Source organism: Mytilus galloprovincialis, chromosome 3 (genome assembly GCF_965363235.1).
Source record: "Mytilus galloprovincialis chromosome 3, xbMytGall1.hap1.1, whole genome shotgun sequence".
NCBI lineage: Eukaryota > Metazoa > Mollusca > Bivalvia > Mytilida > Mytilidae > Mytilus > Mytilus galloprovincialis.
The window spans coordinates 29,449,900-29,470,908 of record NC_134840.1 but is presented as its reverse complement, the minus strand read 5'-3'; the positions used below and the strand labels follow the sequence as shown (position 1 = coordinate 29,470,908).

The 21,009-nt window shown below is 34.6% G+C and overlaps 1 protein-coding gene across 3 annotated transcripts; it reads right to left on the bottom strand.

Annotated features, from left to right (window-relative positions):
- Positions 1-3,493: 3,493 nt before the first annotated feature.
- On the bottom strand, positions 3,494-20,847 carry LOC143067645 (uncharacterized). 3 transcript variants are annotated; one of them, XM_076241058.1, is made up of 4 exons: positions 20,212-20,847; positions 8,837-9,068; positions 6,428-6,563; positions 3,494-4,640 (listed from the first exon to the last, which is right to left on the bottom strand). In XM_076241058.1, exons 1-4 carry the CDS (start codon positions 20,766-20,768, stop codon positions 3,748-3,750), a joined length of 1,818 nt encoding a protein of 605 aa, XP_076097173.1. In that variant the 5' UTR covers positions 20,769-20,847; the 3' UTR covers positions 3,494-3,747. The 3 variants fall into 3 exon arrangements, with proteins under 3 accessions (XP_076097173.1, XP_076097175.1, XP_076097174.1); XM_076241060.1 differs by lacking the exon at positions 20,212-20,847 and adding an exon at positions 18,777-18,873; XM_076241059.1 differs by lacking the exon at positions 20,212-20,847 and adding an exon at positions 18,543-18,574.
- Between the last annotated feature and the right edge of the window lie 162 nt (positions 20,848-21,009).

Below are 21,009 nucleotides of genomic sequence, written 5' to 3'. Positions count from 1 at the left end.
TAAGATGAAAAACAACGTCAGTACGCAAAATCTATACTTCAAGACCATCGTGTATTATAAGCAATAGATCGACTATATTTAGTTTATTGAATGATTGTAAGGTGTACATGTATTTCCGGTTTAGTTTATTTGACCTTGATCCCATTGTCTTGGATGATGGTAAGTTAATGTGACTCTTGAAGAAAAGCTTTATATATCGGACTATCAACATAATATCAATGGTTAACAAAGAAGGCGAGACATTTCAGCATGTGTAGTCTTGTTTACATAAAGCAGGCCTTTAGTTTTCTTGTTTGAATTGTTTTACATTTATCTTTACAGCTTATATACTATGTGAGATGAAAAAATTCTAGGCCTGTAGTAATTGTGCTGTACAACTAATCTTTCCATGCTTTTTACAGGAAAGTTACCCAAATAAACTCTATACCTCAAATGAATCAAATGTAAACGGTAATAACTGTCATTTCCCAAAATTAGATATAACAGTTTTCCTCCGGAAACTCTACCTCTAAATTTATGACAAAAGGGACGATTTTTTGTTTCCTATTGTTAATTTTTCTTTTATTTAGTAGTTATGCTGCCTTGTCACTATCTTACGGTGTTTATGTATCACAACTTATACGCTATGTGTCGGTGTTTATGTATCACAACTTATACGCTATGTGTCTGCTGTGATGTTTTGAGATTCAATGAGGACAGGAATTTCTTTCCACAAATTACTTTAAATTTTTCTGAGTTCTTTCATAAATACAAAGATTTGGTTGTCAAGTTTGGCTGTACCTGTAGAAATTTTATTTAAAACTGGATAGCACATCCTAACTTTCACGGAGATATTAATAAAATTGAGAATGGATTGTTAATATATGCACATTCATGTCTCTACACGATGTCGATACCTTATCATTGCACAAGGTCATGTTTTCCTCCGACTGTCAATGGCGTCTTTACATTTAATTCCTTGGATGTTGGTTGTGAACTGATTGATATTTTAGTGGGAGATGCATAATGTTTCTTTTAGCTGCTATTTGCTTTGAACCAGTTGCCATTTACTGTGAGTACTCTATATTAAAGATTTGTACTTAAAAGTTATTGGGGAGGTTTTTTTTTTTTCTCATTTGTAATGATCTGATGAGTTGAGCCTTTTTCAACTGGCTTTTGTAGTTTGTTCTTATGTTGTACTGTTACACCACTGTCCCAGGTAAGGCGCCATCAAACTAGTTGAACCCCTCTACATTCTGTTGTATATATAAAAAAAGAAGATGTGGTATGATTGTCAATGAGACAACTCTTCACAATAGACCAAAATGAAACAGAAATTAACAACTATAGGCCACCGTACGGTCTTCAACAATATGCCTGCCCCAAGTCTCACGGAGCCTGTAATTCGGTGATTTTTGATTGATTTTATATATCATATATGTTTTTCGTTCATTAATTTTTACACAAATCAGGCCATTAGTTTTCTACTTTGAATTATTTTACATGTATCATTCATACTAGCTTATACGCTATGCGAGATGAAAACATTATCGGTCTGTAGTAGTGCTCTACAAGTAATCTTTCTATGCTTTTTATTAGTTCTGTAACTGTCAAGGAACTTATTGTTATGTTTTGTAATAAAACATATGAAAAGAGTGGAATTGACATTATTTTGAGGCATTAAAAATTCTTTAGATGTTTTAGAAAAAATACATTTTTTCGGGATTTTCTCGCTACATTGAAGACCAATTGGTAGCCTTCGGCTGTTGTCTGCTCTATGGTCGGGTTGTTGTCGCTTTGACACATTCCCCATTTCCATTCTCTATTTTATTATTAGATTGACAGCTTTTATTTTTCAACTCTTTACACAACGTTTGCACACAACCTTATCAAACAAAAAATATGTTAGATGATGAAGATTGTACATTTTCTCCTTGACAACACGGGTGTATATTTTGGCAATACCAGTTAATCAATAGGTTGTAGGTATTCTATGGGGACTAGTTTCGCCCTTTAAGCATTGTATGGAACTATAAACGAAATATAATAGAATTTGTTCTTACTTTGCAAAAATGTAAAGCAATTAGAAAATGTTCAAAAATATAAAAATCAAATATGGTATGATTGTCAATGAGACAACAATTCGCAGGGGACCAAATGACACTGAAATTAACACCTATAATAGGTCACCGAACGGACTTCAACTATGACTCGGTAAAACTATATTGCATAGTCGGCTATAAAAGGCCCCGAAATGACAAATGTAAAGCAATTCAAACGAGAAACTAATGATTTAATTTATGTAGGTTGTGAAAAAAAAAAGAGATTCAGACATATATGTACTTAGCGGTTTCTGTACTGTAAGGAATCACAGTTTATGGCAAGACCTAGAACAGCCCCGTCTAAATTCCATTAATTAAAAAAAATCCTCAAAATTAACCGATATGTTGTTGAAAGCAGAGACATATAATACAATTGTATTATATGTCTCTGTTGAAAGTAATCAATAATTCTCTAAATATACTGCAAACATTTACCCGAGGGAACTTACTTTATATAAATCGAATACAAACTGTCCGTTTTTTAGGTATATACGCTATTTCAGTTTTAAACGAAAATCAGGTGTACCATTTAAAACAAAAGGAACGATTTTTCGTTCCCAATTGTTATTTTTCCCTTTTTCGGGTGGTGATGTTCTTTTGGCACTAGCTCTTGGTATAACAATGAAGGTATATCATAAATACAAATATATGGTTTGGAAGTTTGACAGTACCTGTAGAACACTAACTACAAGTAGGATAGTCCATCCCAATTTGTAAGGTGATGTATTTTTAGCCCATAAACTAACTTGAACAATCAACGAAAGGATTTTTATAAAAAACGGATATTGTTGGTTTTCTTTTATCAATCTGGTGGGAATGTTCAGCCCTTTTCAACTGATTTCATGACAATTTGTTTTTAAATTGTGTTGTTACAACACTGTGTCAGGTAAAGGGAGTGTTTGGCGGCCCGAAAACATGTTAAACCCCTAAATATTTGTGATGCTCCTAGCTGTTCCAAGTCAGAAACCTGAAATTAAGCGATTTGTGTTAACTATTTTGTACATAAATCAGGCCATCATTTTATTGTTTGAATTATTTTACATTTACAATCTCGATGTCTCTTATATCTTAGTATGTGGTACGGGTTTGCTCATTGTTGAAGACCGCATGGCAACCGAAATATTGGTCTCTAATGGAGAGTTGTTTCATTATATAGAGAATCATAGTGACTTAAATTTTATGCAATAGATTTCTCAAAAAGGTATTGAAATACATGCAAAATCGAGTCAAAATTATCTCATATGTGTATAATTTTAATTTCTTCCAAATAATATTACGATTTCCGTTTTTGTAGCCCGTCAATGTAAAAGTTTACCAAAACATGCAAATTGGTAATATTTTATATATAAATGGTGTTCTCAACTGAAATTAAACAGTACCGAGATCACCATACAATTGAACAAATACAGAAACAAGTAGCTACACTTAATTTATTTCAAATGTATTTTCATTTAACTGACATGAAAATTGAAAAAAAATGCAAATGTTTATGATTGTAGAATCTATCTGCATAAGAACTCATATTATATTTAACCACAGTAAAATCACAAATAAGCAGAAAGGGAAAAAGCCTTGAATATGACATTTTTTTCAGACTGGTAAAACGAGTTACTTTCACCCTTGGACATATTGTCCAGAGAAAACAGTTTAATCAATTGATTTCTATTTAAAATGTTGTTGGTGGTGGTGGTGGTGGTGGCGGTGGTGGTGGCGGCGGCGGAGGATGAGACGGGACACCATACGAATCCATTGTAGGTAAACCATAATGTGGTGGTGGTGGTGGTGGCGGTGGAGGAGGATGAGGCGGGACACCATACGAATCCATTGTAGGTAAACCATAATTTGGTTGTGGTTCATACGGCTTATTACCAGGTGGTGGTGGTGGTGGTGGTGGTGGTGGTGGCGGCGGCGGTGGTGGTGGCGGAGGATGAGGCGGAACGCCATACGAATTCATTGTACGTGAACCATAATTTGGTTGTGGTTCATACGGCTTATGACCAGGTGGTGGTGGTGGCGGTGGCGGTTGCGGCGGAGGAGGATGAGGCGGAACACCAAACGAATTCATTGTACGTGAACCATAATTCGGTTGTGGTTCATACGGCTGTCTATTTAACATTCCATCTGCACTATCATATAGTGGCTCTTCGTCTGCGTTAGGTAAAGACTGCCTATTTAACATCCCATCCGCACTATCATATAGTGGCTCTTCGTTTGTGTTAGGTAAATGTTGTGGTTGATATTCCTCGTATTCCCCCTCGCCATGAGGCTGTGCTGGGTTAAATTCCATGTCCTCACCTTCAGGTACCGGCAAAAATTCTATGTAGTCACCCTCAATAGGAGGCTGTGTAGGTTGTAAATTCACGTATAAGCCCTCGGTTTGAGATCGTGTTGGGAGATATTTTTTGTCTTGACCCGCGATACGAGGCTGATCTGGGTTATCATCGTACTGATTGTCAAAAGAAGAATCGTCAAAGTAAGAATCGCCATCAGGATCGTTTATATTAACTACTTCAGCATTGAGTAATGGTTCTTTATCTGCATCATCCTGGGTCTTTACTCCTATTTAATATATAAAATAAAGTTTTATGATGGAAGACTTATATCAAAATATGAAAGTTCACGTAATGTTCAATATCCATTTATGAGAAAAAAATACAAAATGTAGTTAGTTATCAACATAACGATTAAATTTTTCTCAATAATAAAGAATACTCTATTAACTACATAGATGATAAACAACGTCAGTACCACAGGGACTTGTCTCAGAAAAAAAAAATCCTATATACCTTATTATAACACATGGCAAAAAAATATTCTGAGACAAGTGCCTGTGGTTAGTACGCAGAATCTATACTCCAAGACCTTCATGTATTATTTGTGAAGTTGATACGGAATATTTATCAACAAGGTCTTGGTACATTCCGATGAACTTTTTTAGAAAAAGGACGAGACGAGCTTTGCCATATCCCTGGTTCATCAACTTTCTGCTGAGACACTGGTGACGTTTTACAAAGTCTACGAAGGAGCTGCAAGCTCTTGAATACCGAATAAATTGGGAAATGTCTGTCTATCCCATATGCAGGTGATTATGGTATATTGCTACTACTGTGGAGCCCGGGGAAATTGATAATTTGAAATTTCAGTACCAGAATCTATGACAAACGAGACGATTTTAGTTTTGAAATTATTCCCTTTTGAAATAATAATTTCAAAACTAAAATCGTCTCGTTTGTCAAATTTCAAATTATCAATTTCCCCCACATTTTCAAAAAGAATTATTAATTTCAAAACTAAAATCGTCTCGTTTGTCATAGATTCTGGTACTAAAATGACTGTGTATGTCAAATTCGAGGTATACGTCTTAAAATGAGGCGGACCACATAATTACAAGTGTAAACCAATTCAAATAGGAAAAATCAACGTTCCGGTAATCTATATATACAAACAGAGAATCGAGAACGGCTAGGCTATATATGAACCAATTCAACAAACTACAACCACTGAACAACAGGCTCCTATTTCATATAATCCTTTAATAGTATAAAGTCCAAGATCAAATTTCAAATATTACTTTATGCAGATGCCAAGTATAGAAAATAATAATCAAATAATCAAATTCAAATCCTTCCGGAGCACCTGAGATCACCCCTAGTTTTTTGGTGGGGTTTGTGTTGTTTATTCTTTAGTTTTCTATGTTGTGTCGTGTGTGCTGTTGTTTGTTTGTCTTTTTCATTTTTAGCCATGGCGTTGTCAGTTTGTTTTAGATTTATGAGTTTGGCTGTCCCTTTGGTATCTTTCGTCCCTCTTTTACATGTTATGTGTTGCCGCAGGTCGATCAGTAAGCCACTAACCAATCAATCAATCAATCAATCATTTAAAAATATTTAGATGAACAGTTTGATTTCGCTTTTGCATAAATATTCAATGTATCAAATCATTGGAAAATTATAAAAAACTGTTTTTACACTTATAACATAATGATTTAAGAGTAAGAACATATTTATGTTAATCATATTGTAAGACATCAGCTGCAATTGAAATATACATTCTTTTTATGAATACTAGTATATAACATATTTTATGAATATTATTTATTAACATATGATACGCAATAGAAATAAATAATAGCCAATGATAATAACAGAAAATTCCCTTGCATATGAGTATTTATATATATATATAAAGTCACCTTTGTTATGTTCAGGAGCGGATCATGGATGTTAAAAAGGAGGGCTCCTATTAGTCAACATTTGGACTGATGCTTGTAAAAAATATATGCATTCATCATATATGTAGCTCCATAAAGGGGGGGGGGGGGGGCAGGAAGTATATGCTATTATCCTTACCCATAGAATCGTCTCCTGTGCCCTTACCAAAGTCAAAAGGAAAGAGGTACCCATTTGAAGTTCCTTCTATGTCATCGGCTTTTATGGCTGTTGCTATAGACGTCTGTAGAATTCGGGATATGAGTAATATGGAAAGCTGAAAGACAATTACTTTTATAATTTGAGTTTTTTTTTTTTATAAAACCCATTTTTCACAACTTTCAAACCTTGTTAAAATAGTTGTGCAATCGACAACAGAACAAGAAAAAAAAAAGTGATGAGAAAAGGAAAACACACGTAGAAACTTTCCTAGTGTTAATCATTTCGGGGGAAATTTTAAATGGTCCGAGACCACAATTGTCGTCCCTTGTTTTTCGTTGTTCTTCGTTGTTTTTTTCGTTGTTGTTCGTTGTTCACGAATATAGTCCCTAGTGTTGACAGTGGGTTACTTGCCATTAATTTTTATACCCCTTCCAAATTTATTTCTCCATGTTTATTGCCTCAAATTGCAAGTATGGGGGTCCAGAATTTTAAAGGAAAGTAGTGATTTGGTCCAGCTGAAAAAGGTTGAAAATTAGCACTTCGGAAGCTGTCAAAAGATTTCAAGACGCCCTAAACATAAAAGTGTCCATATTTTGAGTTAGAGCCGATGAAATTTTCTATAATTTTGATATAATTTGTCCCAAAAGTAGTACAACACACTGTAAAAGTTTCTTTGAGAAAGCGCAGGTGGGATTTTTTTTATTTTCATTTATGTTCTAAAAGAAATGCACTACGAAATAATTGTGTTCTCGGACCAAATGCACTATTTCTATAATGGATAGGCCGAGATTACTCTGACGTCCAACAGCTGTTTTGACGACCCCAACTTGGCTGGCAAAACAGCCTGGACGTCAGAGTAAAATCTCGGACTATACAAGGGATTGTTTCCCGACCTTGGCTACCCATGCAGGTCTCGTAATGTTGGTTTAATACACCAGATCATTTAGGTTGCACATTGTAAATACAGCTGTTTCTCAAACCACGGCTCTTTTGAGGAAAATATATAGTATTCATGTTAACGTACTGGTTCCAAGATATGATCTCTGTGTTTCATCTCATTGAGACATCACATGGTAGAGCCTAAATTTTAATCCTTAGGAGGTCCAAAACTAGAGGTAAGGTAGTATACAGTTTTAGTATAAGTTTACTTACTCTTAGAAGTTCGTGGCATATAAATAATGAAAATTAGCCTCACAGCCCTATATTTTGACCTTTGAAAAAAATAGTGCATATAAACTTTCCGTTCTTGGATGTTCTTTTTCACGAAACTTCATTGTAAAAGTGTCACAGTTTTTGCCGCAAAGTGAGTTCCTATAACAATGTTAAATAAAGAACAGAAAAACTAGATAACATTTTTTGTTTAGCCTTATCAAGAATCCATAAAGGGCGTCATCATTTACAACAGTACTATGCACAATATGATTGGAAAAAAGAAAAACAAGAACCTAATGCACGGAATGGTGCCATTTTATTTTTGTTTTACACTTTCTCTACTGTTTGACAGGCCAAGCTTCATCCGTGAGACCAGAAAGGCTGACCACTGTAGTCGCAATGTACAAACACCGATTTCCTTTGAGCGGTAAGCAACGAAATCAATCAACTAGTCGGGATTTTTTTTTTATTGTAGTCTCCTTACTATACAAGTCAGCCTTAGAATAATTAAATGCGCATTTTTTAATTATTATTTTACATTTATTTGATCAATAATGATATATAATGGACTTATGATTTTACCCTGAATATACTTAGATTAAAAGGGAATTTGTTGTTTGCATACCGTTCAGTGGCAAACATTTCATAAAGATTCAGTTACTGTGGATTCGTTTTTATTCGTTGGATACCAATTTTCGTGGATTTCGTGGTAATCCGGGAAGCACGAATCTGAATGTACAACGAATTAAAAAAAATCAATAAGAATGTATGCATACTTTGGCAGAACCACGCAATCAAATATCCGCGAAAATGCAAGATTACCACAATCCCCGAAAATTGGTACCCACGAAAATAGATGAACCCACAGTAACTTATCAAAAGCACTTTGGCCGTTGTGGATACTAATAAAAAAGTAATTGGAAGTTGGATTTTTGAAACATCTTTCTGTTTTAAGCCTCTTGATATATATACAATTACTGGCAGGGAACAGTGACCACACTTCATAAATGGTTATGAGTTGTATTTCGCAAGAATCTGGACAAATTAGATGCTCTTCAAGTTTCGCATTTCTACCTCTTCAAATGAATTATGAAACACATTTGCAAAGTTATTGCAGACTTATATTTATATTACTTGAAATCCTAATGTTATTAAATTCTTGTTTTGCAAAAAAACTTTCACATCTTTTCTTATTAATTTTTAACAATGAATGTGTTTTCATCTAACTGAGCTTACCTCTAAAATCGACACAAACATAATGACACCACCGATCTCACTCAGAACCTTATCACCATAGAAGTCCATCAAAGCAGCTGTACATCCAACCGTGTAGAGGGAATGCTGAGTCTTAAAGTCATAGTTGAAATGCAAGTCGCTGTCATGGACATGGTGATGTACACAGGGTCTATCATATATTGGATTACAGCAGCTGAATGGAACATCGTCATTCAAATAATTTTCTCCAGTCCTGCAATTATATCGAAGATTAAAAACTATTTGACCAATTCATTGTTTATCTTTTTAGTTATAAACTATATTTGTTACTTCCAAACAATGTGGTTATATTTCACTATTGTGGTAGCACAATACATTGCCTCAGCTATATTTTCTTCCAAGTGGGGTTTGTACATGTATTAAAGTTTCCCGTTTTATGAAATATTATTCCTATCGACATAATTAAAGCCATTTACAACTTCAATCGGTGTACCATTGTATTTGAAATGTCAATTTCTAGGGTTCTACCGTTGCTAAAAGATTAGTATATATGTACGTTGATACTAAAGCGTCAGATACAACCGTAGCTGTGGATTTTTTTCCGCTAGTGCTACTTTGTCATAAGCGCAAGTATTATAAATAAATTTTAAGTAAATTCTTAGTATTTTAAGTAGTTTTCAATATTTTACTACAAACGCATTGTTCGTCTATTCAGAAACATTTCATCCTCGCTAGCCAAGGTATTCGATCCAGATGAGGTGACTGGATCACACACACACACACACACACACCTTTTAAGCAAATTATTTCATTGAAACATTGAAAGAAAAATGCAATTTATATTACAAATTACCTTTATTTCAATTTTTAATGGAGTCTAACCCGCTGTAATTACCTCTATATATATATACATAGAGATTTAGAAAATCAGGCAGTATTTTTGTAACAGTATCTTAATGTAAATGAAATATAAGCTTGTTTCTTGTTTGCTGACAGAATTTTTTTATGTTTTTGTTTTGTTGTTTTGTTTGATTTTTAGGTGTAGACTCTATATGGAAGGTTCTGGATTTAAACGGTGCTTATTGGGTTAACCAAAACATATTTGCTTTCATATTTATCATGATACCCTGGAAAAAAATTGAATCGATGTCTGATGGCTTGTAGTCCAGTCAACATGGAGGTAAAGGCTTAAAATTTCATCAGAAAGCATCAGAGTGTTTTTGTATCTATAACGTCATCTTATTTGATATACTAAAAGTAAATAGTGGTAGAAAGTAATAAATGTGTTTTTTTTAAATAAAAAATTGGGAAATGTCAATATTTTTTTATGAACAAAAAATGAGCAATATCTTTCATTACGAGATAACTCTATTAGAAATATCACAAAGATGAGTGTATAAGGAAATTGTTATTATGAGACAAAAAACTAAGATTTTAATCATAAAATCTCCGAAAATAGAAAACCGGAAATTTTGTCAAATGTAACTCTATTTAATACATAACGCACATGAGTTTGTGAGGAAACTTGCTGAATTTAATGACAAAAACAAATCTATTTTGAGTCAAATACTAAGATTCTCATCATAAAATCTGAGAAAAAAGGAAACCGAAAACTTTTTCATATGCATTTTGTAAATAAAGATTTTTTGTCACCGATATACTGAATAAGTTTGTATATATATCTGAAACCTCTACAGACTAACAATATGAGATATATTTTTAAAAGTCAAAGGCTTTCTTTTCGAACTGGAAAAGTAAACAAATTATGATTCTGTTGAAAGGTATGCATGCATAGAACTTCGTAATGCTATGTTAGTATGTATATTAAATTGTTCTAGGGCCAAAGAAGAAGAAACGAGAGATTGATGATACTGATTAAAGTCGTGTTGTTGGAATTGTATAAATTATTACGGTTATAACGCAGATTATAGCTAGAAGATTTAGGTACAAGGGTGATATCTGTAACTGATTTTGAATGTTTATAAAAATAAAAGAGACTTGGTTTGAATACAAACAAATCATTTATCCAAAACAACAAAATAGAGCGAATGTAAGCAACAATAAATCCCCGTAAGCGGGCAATCAACTATGAGCAAAACTCATACTTCAAAGTTGCATATAACAGTCCCACAAACGTGATAAAATGTGAATCTTTGTAATGGTAAAACCCCAGCGGCCTTATTTGTGAAAAAAAACTATAAACGAAAGACAAGTATAAGCCTTCAACAGCAACCATTACATTACAGGTTCCTATCTACACAATGCGCCGGTTTGAAATATGTGTTTGGGAGCACAGCTGTACGAGTCCGCTGTTTCATCGTTAAATGATATCGGAAGATGATGGCGGCCCTAAACTTCAGAGAAGAAGTAGGAGGGATGATTTTAACAACTTGGCTCAAGCAGCAGAGAGAGCGTCTAGTGAGCTTCCAATAAATTGTTTTTACAATGTGGTTCAAAGTTTTGAGGAACGATTTCTTCATATTAATATTATCACATAGCTCCTCCATTATAGATTATTTGGTTGTATGTAACCACAGCAGTTTGATGAATTGTGACACTCTCGAAAACAAACACAAAAATTAGAAACATCACTCTGAAAAACGCTCCATGCATATGCGGCCACGCTTTGTTTACGAATATCTAACAACACTCTGTACAATTTTCTTTTTTTGGTTGTTATTACATCAGCAAATTTCTTCAACTTCTAAATTCTTCCCCAGAGTTTTCCCGACTGGTCAGTACTCAATCAATGTATTTGGGAGAAGTCAGTTAGCATTTAAAATTGTAAGATAATGGGAAGAAAGAAATGTATAAACTGAGGCCGCATTTCTTTCAAACCAAAATTTTGCAAACGTTGTTAAAAAGTCTTTTACTGACCCTGTTTGAACCTTCAATAATGCATGCACATGTTGTTGGTAAACAGACTTTTAACAAACGTAGAAACAAATATTTCCTTTAATCTTTAAGTAAGAAACAAATGTAGCGTTTGTACTAACAAACGACAAACTGCAGACGCATTTCTAGCGTGTGCATAGTTTGTCAAAGTTTATGTAAACTTTGTAAACGTATGTTTGAAAGAAATGATCAAAACATGTGCGCGCTTAGCCGTTTGCATCGATTGTGTAAGAAAGAAATGCACTCTTAATTTGTCATTAAATTTCACGTCTCCTGATCGTCCCGAATATGCATAAAATATTTGCCACTGGAGTTAAGCAACCAACAATCCATCAAACAATCCAGCATTTGTTGAAAGAAATTTGGCCAAGTTTACAAGTCTAATTTGTGAGTAATTAATTTATGTTTATAACATTACGATAAAAGTAAGTGTGCAAAATTCAACATGATATTATCTTCTACGAGAAAAATTATAACTACAGATGAAGTGCTGATCAATCGGTTTTTTTTAATTTATTGTGTTACTGTATAGTTTTTTTGTATCTGTTACCCTGTAGAAGAAACTCATGCAGTTTGTGTTCAAGCTTTGCTCATTGAATAAAGCTTCATTAGAATGTATTAAATGACAAACAAACATGTTACAAGTTATTGAATTTACTTTTTATAACAAGAAACAAGAAGATGGTAAAAGTGAGACTTGTGCTTAACTTCCATTGACGAATTACCTTCACGTTCATATCATGACGAGAACATGCAGAATACGCACTTTGTTTTGTTCTAGACAGACAATCTGAATATGATCATAGTTAATTTGCATTTCATGCAAGGACATGGTAACTTTCCACAGGCAGGGCCGTAACTACATTGAGGCAAATGAGGCAAATGCCTCATGTTAGAAATTTCAAAAAAAAAAACTTAAACAAAGTCTTAATATCAAATTGTTTTCACGGAGAGTGTCTAGCAAGAAGCAAGTTCTCTTCACTCTCTGGTGTCGCCCCTGCACGTTTTTCGTGATCCATGTTTCTATTTTACTTTTAGTTTTCAGAGTTGATGGTCTATTGTTTGTACTTCTATGTGACTGTCCCGGGTTTGTCTTTTGTTCATTTATTGTCCTACTTTATGACTATAGTCTTGAGTGATGATTTTCATTTGTAAACGTGTGGATTTGCAATGTTGCATGCCCACCGATGTCCAGATATTGTGCGAGAAAATATTTTAAGAATATACGATGCTACAAGACACAGAAAAAAATGGTCGTTTCTGCATGGAGAATTGAACTTGATATCAAAGAATACAAAACTGGCTTTTTTTGTGAGGTAGATAAAACTAGAAAGCTGACATGATTTAAATTAAAGTAAGGTCACCAATTTCCCGGATTCAAATAATTTGGAAAAAAAAACCAATAATGTATTGCCATATGACCTTTCCATTGAAGGGTTTAACTTGCATGAAGTCATGTTCAGACCCTCTAACAGAAAATAAAGGAATATGGAGTAAATGTGCACGAAACATAATCGCACAGAGTCAATGCATAGAAAAAATTCTAAAAGACAATGGTCAAAGTTGCTGGAGAGGTCTTCAACAATAAAAGAATCAATAATACCGTAAAAGAGGGCCAAGATGGTCCCTAGTGTCGAATGAAGCAGTACTAGTACTTAAAGTACAATCTGTCACTATATTTAAATCTAGTCATAAAAAATAACCATAGTCTAAGCACAATACAATTAAGACAAAAAACAGACAGACAGATCCTGTATTGATGATTATGAGAATTACGATTTTTGCTTTATCCTACATATCGGTCTTTTAATGTTTCTATAAAACCTAAAAGTCTTAAATCACAATGAATCTATGTTCTTGCTTTGAGACCAGATTATTGTCGGAAAATAGCAAACAATTTTTTGCGTTTTAATGTCAGAAAGAGTCCGGGAAACTTTCAGAATGCACGATTTTTCGTAATTTTTCTCAGAGCTTCTGGGGGCCTTGAGCGGCCCCCAAACCCCTCGTCAAAATGTTTTCGCCTCGCTCCGCTCGGCGAATATATTTTGCCTCACTATTAGAAGAGGCTAGTTACGGCCCTGACAGGATAACATGCCACCTTTTTCATACTCATTTATTCTGACTGTGATCTGATCAGTTTTTACAATGCTTTACTTAACTGATTTAATTATTTGACCAAGTAATCCCAAATACCTCATCTTAAATATTATTCAGTTTTCCTATCCCTCTTTTATTTTTATTCAAAATTAACACAGACAAGAGGCTGTCACAACGACAGCAAACCGGATTTATTAACATTTATTTGTGTCCTGGCTATATCACAAGAACCATTACTGATGAATGGTGAAAGTGAAAATCGTCAATATCAAATTTGACCTCCATTTTGTCATCAGTATCAACATATTAAAATTTGAAAAGCTTAGATTGAATGGTTCATGAGTAAATGCAACAACCTGAATGGAAACGCCATTTTACGATCTTTCAAGAACCATAACTCCTGAACGGTAAAAGTCAAAATCGTCATTATTGAACTTGACCTCTATTTTGTCATCAGTAACAACATATTAAAATTTCAAAAGCTTTGGTTGAATGGTTCATGAGAAAATGCACGGACACGACGGGAAAAACCATTTTTCAATCTTTCAAGAACCATAACTCCTGAACGGTAAAAGTCAAAATCGTCATTATTGAACTTGACCTCCATTTTGTCATCAGTAACAGCATATTAAAATTTCGGAAGCTTTGGTAGAACAGTTCATGCATAAATGCACGGACACGACTGGAAACTCCATTTTTCAATCTTTCAAGAACCATAACTCCTGAACGGTAAAAGTCAAATTCGTCATTATTGAACTTGACCTCCATTCTTTCATTAGTAACAACATATTAAAATTTGGGAAGCTTTGGTAGATTAGTTCATGCGTAAATGCACGGACAACTCCATTTTCCAATCTTTCAAGAACCATAACTCCTGAACGGTAAAAGTCAAAATCGCCATTATTGAACTTGACCTTCGTATAGTTGTCAGTAATAACATATTAAAATTTTAAAAGCTTTGGTTGAACGGTTCATGAGTTAATGCACGGACAACATTTGATTGCCGCCCGCCCGCCCGACAGCCCGACCGCCCGCCCGCCCGACAGCCCGACCGCCCGCCCGCCGTACATCCCCAAATCAATAACCGACATTTTTGTCACAAAAATCCGGTTAAAAATGATCCAAAAACATCTATTTCGTTCATTGCAGCTTTAACTCCTTTCTACTGAGATATGAAGTCTTATCATCATCATCAAGCTACAATTGAGTAATTCTAATGCTTTATATATATGGTTTTCATTATTTAATTTAACTATGAATCCTTTAAAATCTCTGTTTTTCAAATTTTCAAAGTCATAATTTCCACAGATAAAAAAAGGAAAGTTGATCAGTGACATCCATGCTTAATTCCTCGTGAGGTTTTATACCCAGTTTTTAAATGATTCGTTAAATCCAAAATGTTACAAACCGATTGAAACAAAATCTCTCCAATGAATCAAAAGATCAGTTTATGTTATATGTATCGATTATTTTACTTGTCTCGGTTTTTCTCGACCTAATGCAATGTACACTGTTTCCCCCATATGTTATTTAACCTGCACTCATGGCATACTTAAATGATGCATAAATTCTTTTTAAGTTTGAACATCCCCGGGATCTGATTTATGGCTCAGAATAAATGAAAACTAGAGGCTCTAAAGAGCCTGTGTCGCTCACCTTGCTCTATGTGAATACTAAACAAAGGATACAGATGGATTCAAGACAAAATTGTGGTTTGGTGATGATGATGTGTTTGTAGATCTTACTTTACTGAACATTCTTGCTGCTTACAATTATCTCTATCTATAATGAACTTGACCCAGTAGTTACAGTGGAAAATGTTAGTAAAATTTTACCAATTTTGTGAAAATTGTTAAAAAAAAATTGACTATATAAAGGGCAATAACTCCTTAGGGGTCAATTAACCATTTTGGTCATGTTGACTTCTTTTTAGGTCTAACTTTGCTGTACATTATTGCTGTTTACAGTTTATCTCTATCTATAATAATATTCAAGATAATAACCAAAAACAGCAAAATTTCCTTAAAATTACCATTTCAGGGGCAGCAACCCAACAACAGGTTGTCCGATTCATCTGAAAATTTCAGGGCAGATACATTTTGACCTGATGAACAATTTTCCCCATGTCAGATTTGCTCTAAATGCTTTGGTTTTTGAGTTATAAGCCAAAAACTGCATTTTACCCCCATGTTCTATTTTTAGCCATGGCGGCCATCTTGGTTGGTTGACTGGGTCACCGGACACATTTTTAAAATTAGATACCCCGATGATGATTGTGGCCATGTTTGGTTTAATTTGGCCCAGTAGTTTCAGAGGAGAAGATTTTTCTAAAAGATGACTAAGATTTACGAAAAATGGTTAAAAATTGACTATAAAGGGCAATAACTCCTAAAGGGGTCAATTGACCATTTCGGTCATGTTGACTTATTTGTAAATTTTACTTTGCTGAACATTATTGCTGTTTACAGTTTATCTTTATCTATAATAATATTCAAGATAATAACCAAAAACAGCAAAATTTCCTTAAAATTACATATTCAGGGGCAGCAACCCAACAACGGATTGTCTGATTCATCTGAAAATTTCAGGGCAGATAGATCTTGACCTGATAAACAATATTACCCCAGTCAGATTTGCTCAAAATGCTTTGGTTTTTGAGTTATAAGCCAAAAACTGCATTTTACCCCTATGTTCTATTTTTAGCCATGGCGGCCATCTTGGTTGGTAGGCGGGGTCACGCCACACATTTTTTAAACTAGATACCCCAATGATGATTGTGGCCAAGTTTGGTTTAATTTGACCCAGCAGTTTCAGAGGAGAAGATTTTTGTAAAAGTTAACGACGACGGACGACGGACGACGACGGACGACGGACGACGACGGACGACGGACGACGACGACGGACGCCGGACGCAAAGTGATGGGAAAAGCTCACTTGGCCCTTCGGGCCAGGTGAGCTAAAAATAGCATTTTATGTCAGTAGCCTTTTGTTTGGTGGTTGTTGTTGTTTTGGTGGGGTTCAAATGTTTCTCGTTTCTCGTTTCTCATGTTTCCTTTTACGATTTGACCGTTGGGTTTCATATTTAAATTGTACACTATAGCCGTTTATAGGGCCTTGATTACTTGCTCGGTTCTGTGAGCGCCAATGCGTCCGTGTTGAATGCCTTACTTTGATCTATAACTGTAAACTGTTTATACATTGTAACTAGGATGTTGGAGAGTTGTCTCATTAGCACTCATACCACTTCTTCTTATTTATATTTTATCTTGAAAATACATAGATCTGAAATGAACTTCACAAGTTAGTGTCTACATGTTTGACCCTTGATTGGACCGAAGGAGCATATGTAAGTTGAGAGCCGTGGTGTAGTGGTTAGTGCATCGGACTACTAACACAAAGGTTCCTTGTTAAATTCCCGTTTCGAGATGAACATTTCAGGGACTGATTTTCGGCTCTCCCTCAACACAATTTGCGAGAATGGCCTTGAGGAAACGATGATAGTCCGCCGGAAGGGGACGATAAATAGATGACCCGTTTTAAGAGAGAGACATATCTCTTGCACGTAAAAGACACCCTTGTAGATTTAGAAAAAGAGTAGGCTAATGCCGCTACTAGGCAGCACTCGCCCCGTAAAGTGGAAAGGGATAAATATAAGATGCAAAACTTGTTTCCCAATCACTATAAACAAATATGTTTAAACTAAAGCTGTGTTAATTTCAATTATATTAATTTTGATCATGGTTAGTGAAGTTTCGACCGGTTTTTTTAGGGTTTATTTAAGACAACAATATACATATTATTGATTATAAACAGATATATCATGACATGTTAAGGAGGGGTATTTGCGAGAAAGAAAAAAAAACAGTCCAGAGAATGTTAAATTTCGCGAGTCGTAAGGCGAGGGAAATCATCATTCTCAACACTGGTATTTTTCGAAAATACCCCTTCAAGAACATGCTAGCCTATTCTGTTTAATTACACCGAATTTAACGTTACAAGCGTCCAATCGGATAGTGTATTTTTTTGGCAAATACCACTGACAGAGAGGGTTAAAAGGGCATATTCTTTTTGCATATACCCTGGCGGCGTTAAAAATGAACGATATTCATTTGATAACAGTAAATTGGTAAAAAATACACTGGCTTTCAACCAATCAAAACCCAGGATTATTACATAATGATAACTTATAAGGTGTAATTATACATGAAAGAGAGTATTTCTTTTGGTTCTTAAAAATATTTACATTATTAATTATTCAATCAAGTGAAAATAACGTATCCCAGCACATACGTTAAAAAAAAAATTAAATACAGAGACACATGATGAGATCGCCATCGGTTACTACATAAGCATAGAAATTCCAACATTTCCAGGATTAACAATTTATTCACTTAAATGTTCTGAATTATCTTAGTCTATGCTTGCATACTATTACAGCGGATTGCATTGAGTGTGTAGTTAAAGGTAATATATTTGGTTAGATTGCTTGCTAGTAAACTACACATCTTTAAGAGTAGTCCGACAGACTTATATAACCAATCTTATTATCTATCTGTCTAGACTATAAGAATAAGATAGATATATTTTATTTCCAATTAAGGGCCCACAAGGGGCATATAGAGAATACAAGTATAAGGAAAAAGAACATAGATAAGCATAGATATAAAGAGTTTATATATACACAATCACATAATCAATACAATTAGACTGTAAATAATAAAATTACCAAACTCACTGTGTAGAACGCCACATGCATGCGGGGTGTCGGCTATGTTTGACACGGGGTAGCAATTTCGAAGCGGAGAAAAACTATCAAACTAAGTTCAAGTATAAACATTTCGGCCAATATGACTTCACGGTTCAGCTAGCAAGAAACCTAACCAAAGATATTACCTGTTAAATACCTACGTAGCGCCGACCCGACTCTTGTGCCGAGTTCACTTGAAACTCTCGAGTTAACTTTACTTACTCAGGTTTCGACAATACGATTTTACTTGAACCACTCTCGTACCCTGGTTCCAACCCTCACCGAGCCAGAGTTAAAATCGAGAAACACTTGAATGACGTCAAACCAATGAGAATATTTTATTTGTTATGCTTGGTCAGGGCCTTACCCTAGAGTTACTTAGAGCTGTTCCGAATATCAACTCTGGTGCGTTCACGTGATAATCTATTAACACTGAAGTCGGTTGAGAGTTTCAAGTGAACTCGGCCTTGTTTTATACTCGAAATTCAATTTTGTACGGACAAAAAGTTCACTTTAAAAGTTTGTAGCATACTACAAATTTAAATTTTGTCATACAACATTATCATTTAGTGCACAAAAGACTTAACTTTGTATCATCAGACTAAATGCTTTTATTACCTAATTTGAAAATTGGGCAACAAATGTCAATTTTGAATGTAAATTAGTTTAGTATGGATTCTGTGAACTTACTTGCATACATAACTGAGATTTTGTCAACAAAATTCAATTTTGTGATTATTGTTGTGATTCAAAGTAGTTTATTTTAAACTTCAAGCTTTGCAACTTATATTAACCCCTTTCCAATTTGCGGGTGCGAATGCTGCCTTGTAGCGGCATTAGCCTGTCTTTTCGAAATCTACAAGAGTGTCTTTAACGTGCAAGAGATATGGCTCTCTCTTAACACAGGTCAGTCATTTATCGTCCCCTTCCGACGGACTATCATCGTTTCCTCAAGACCATACTCGCAAATGGTGTCTAGGGAGAGCCGAAAATTCAGTCCCTGAAGGGAATCGAATCGAACAAGGAACCTTTGTGTTAGTAGTCCGATGCACTAACCACTACACCACGGCTCTGTCACTGTAACAAAAATGACTTGTGACAAAAAAAAATACTTTTGTTAAATTTTCACTTCTAAACAAAACTCACAAGATCGAATTTTCTCTCACAAACGAAATTGAATTTTCTCTCAAGAACGAAATTTAAATTTTGTCTCACAAAAATAGAATTTTTGTCTCCCAAAATTACTTTTGTGTTTTAATTTCCATATCAGGTAGCTATATTAGTCAATTTGATGATAAATTGATATGAAAACTGAAAAGAATGTTTAAGATTTGCATATAAAACAGAAGTCCAAATAATTATGACGTTTTGGAAGGCTTTTTTAACTTTTGTTTTGACGCCTTCCTCCAGCGATAAGGTGTATAAAACAACTGAGAGATCCATTGGCGGATCCTTGAATGGGGACATATTATACTTAAAGTAGCTGGACCCCCCTTTTTTTGTCCTGGGTTGGGACCCCCCTTTTAAAATGGCTGGATCCGCCCTGGAGATCTAGTACTCTACTATTTAAAGCCTAAGTTGTGTCGAATCCAAATATTTTCATATTATCTGATATCTTATCAAAACATTGTGAAAACGAAATTTTAGTAGTACATACTTCTTTTTAGTTTCACTTAGGTAGTCTATGTGTATCCAAGAAACTTTGAACCAGTCTGTATATGCTTTATCACCGCAACATCTGTACTCAATTTGAAGCTGGTCAATCTCTGCTTTTTTACTTTGGACCGATTGATATTTTTTCATTGACGATGAAATACCAGAGGAGAATCCGTCTGCCAGAAGTCCAATAGCAACATAGCATACTATAGCTGATACAAAAACACACACAAACAAAAATGCCACCCCAATTACATATATCAACAAGAATAGATTCAAATCTGTGCGATTTTTTGGCTTATGATTGCTCCAGCAAATTTTGATTCCACAAGCACTTATGAACGTTCCAATAAACGCAACAACAATCATAAATATTGGCAGCGCATTTGGATCAAAATCTTGAATCAAGTGCGATTTACTTTGAATGGCTGCAGATATGTAAGCGCCAGTAATAAGAATAATTAAACACATAAAAATGCCAACAACATTGAGACCAGCAGCTGCCTTTGCAAGTCGACGTCTTGTTGTTTCGCTGATTTTTAAATTTGGCCAACCCATTAGGATTTTCCATTTCAAACCATTTTTAGTTTTTTTTCAGATTTGACTCAATGTTTTACCGCCATCTTGAATATTTGACGTTCAGTATTTTGCTATGACGTCATAGAATTTTTCTTGTCAATATAATTTTGTATCCAGTAAATTAAAAATTAGAGCTATATTGTTCGTTTTATTTTTGATAAAACAATAATCATAAAATCTATGTTTAAACTTTAAAACCATGTTTTATTAAAACACACGT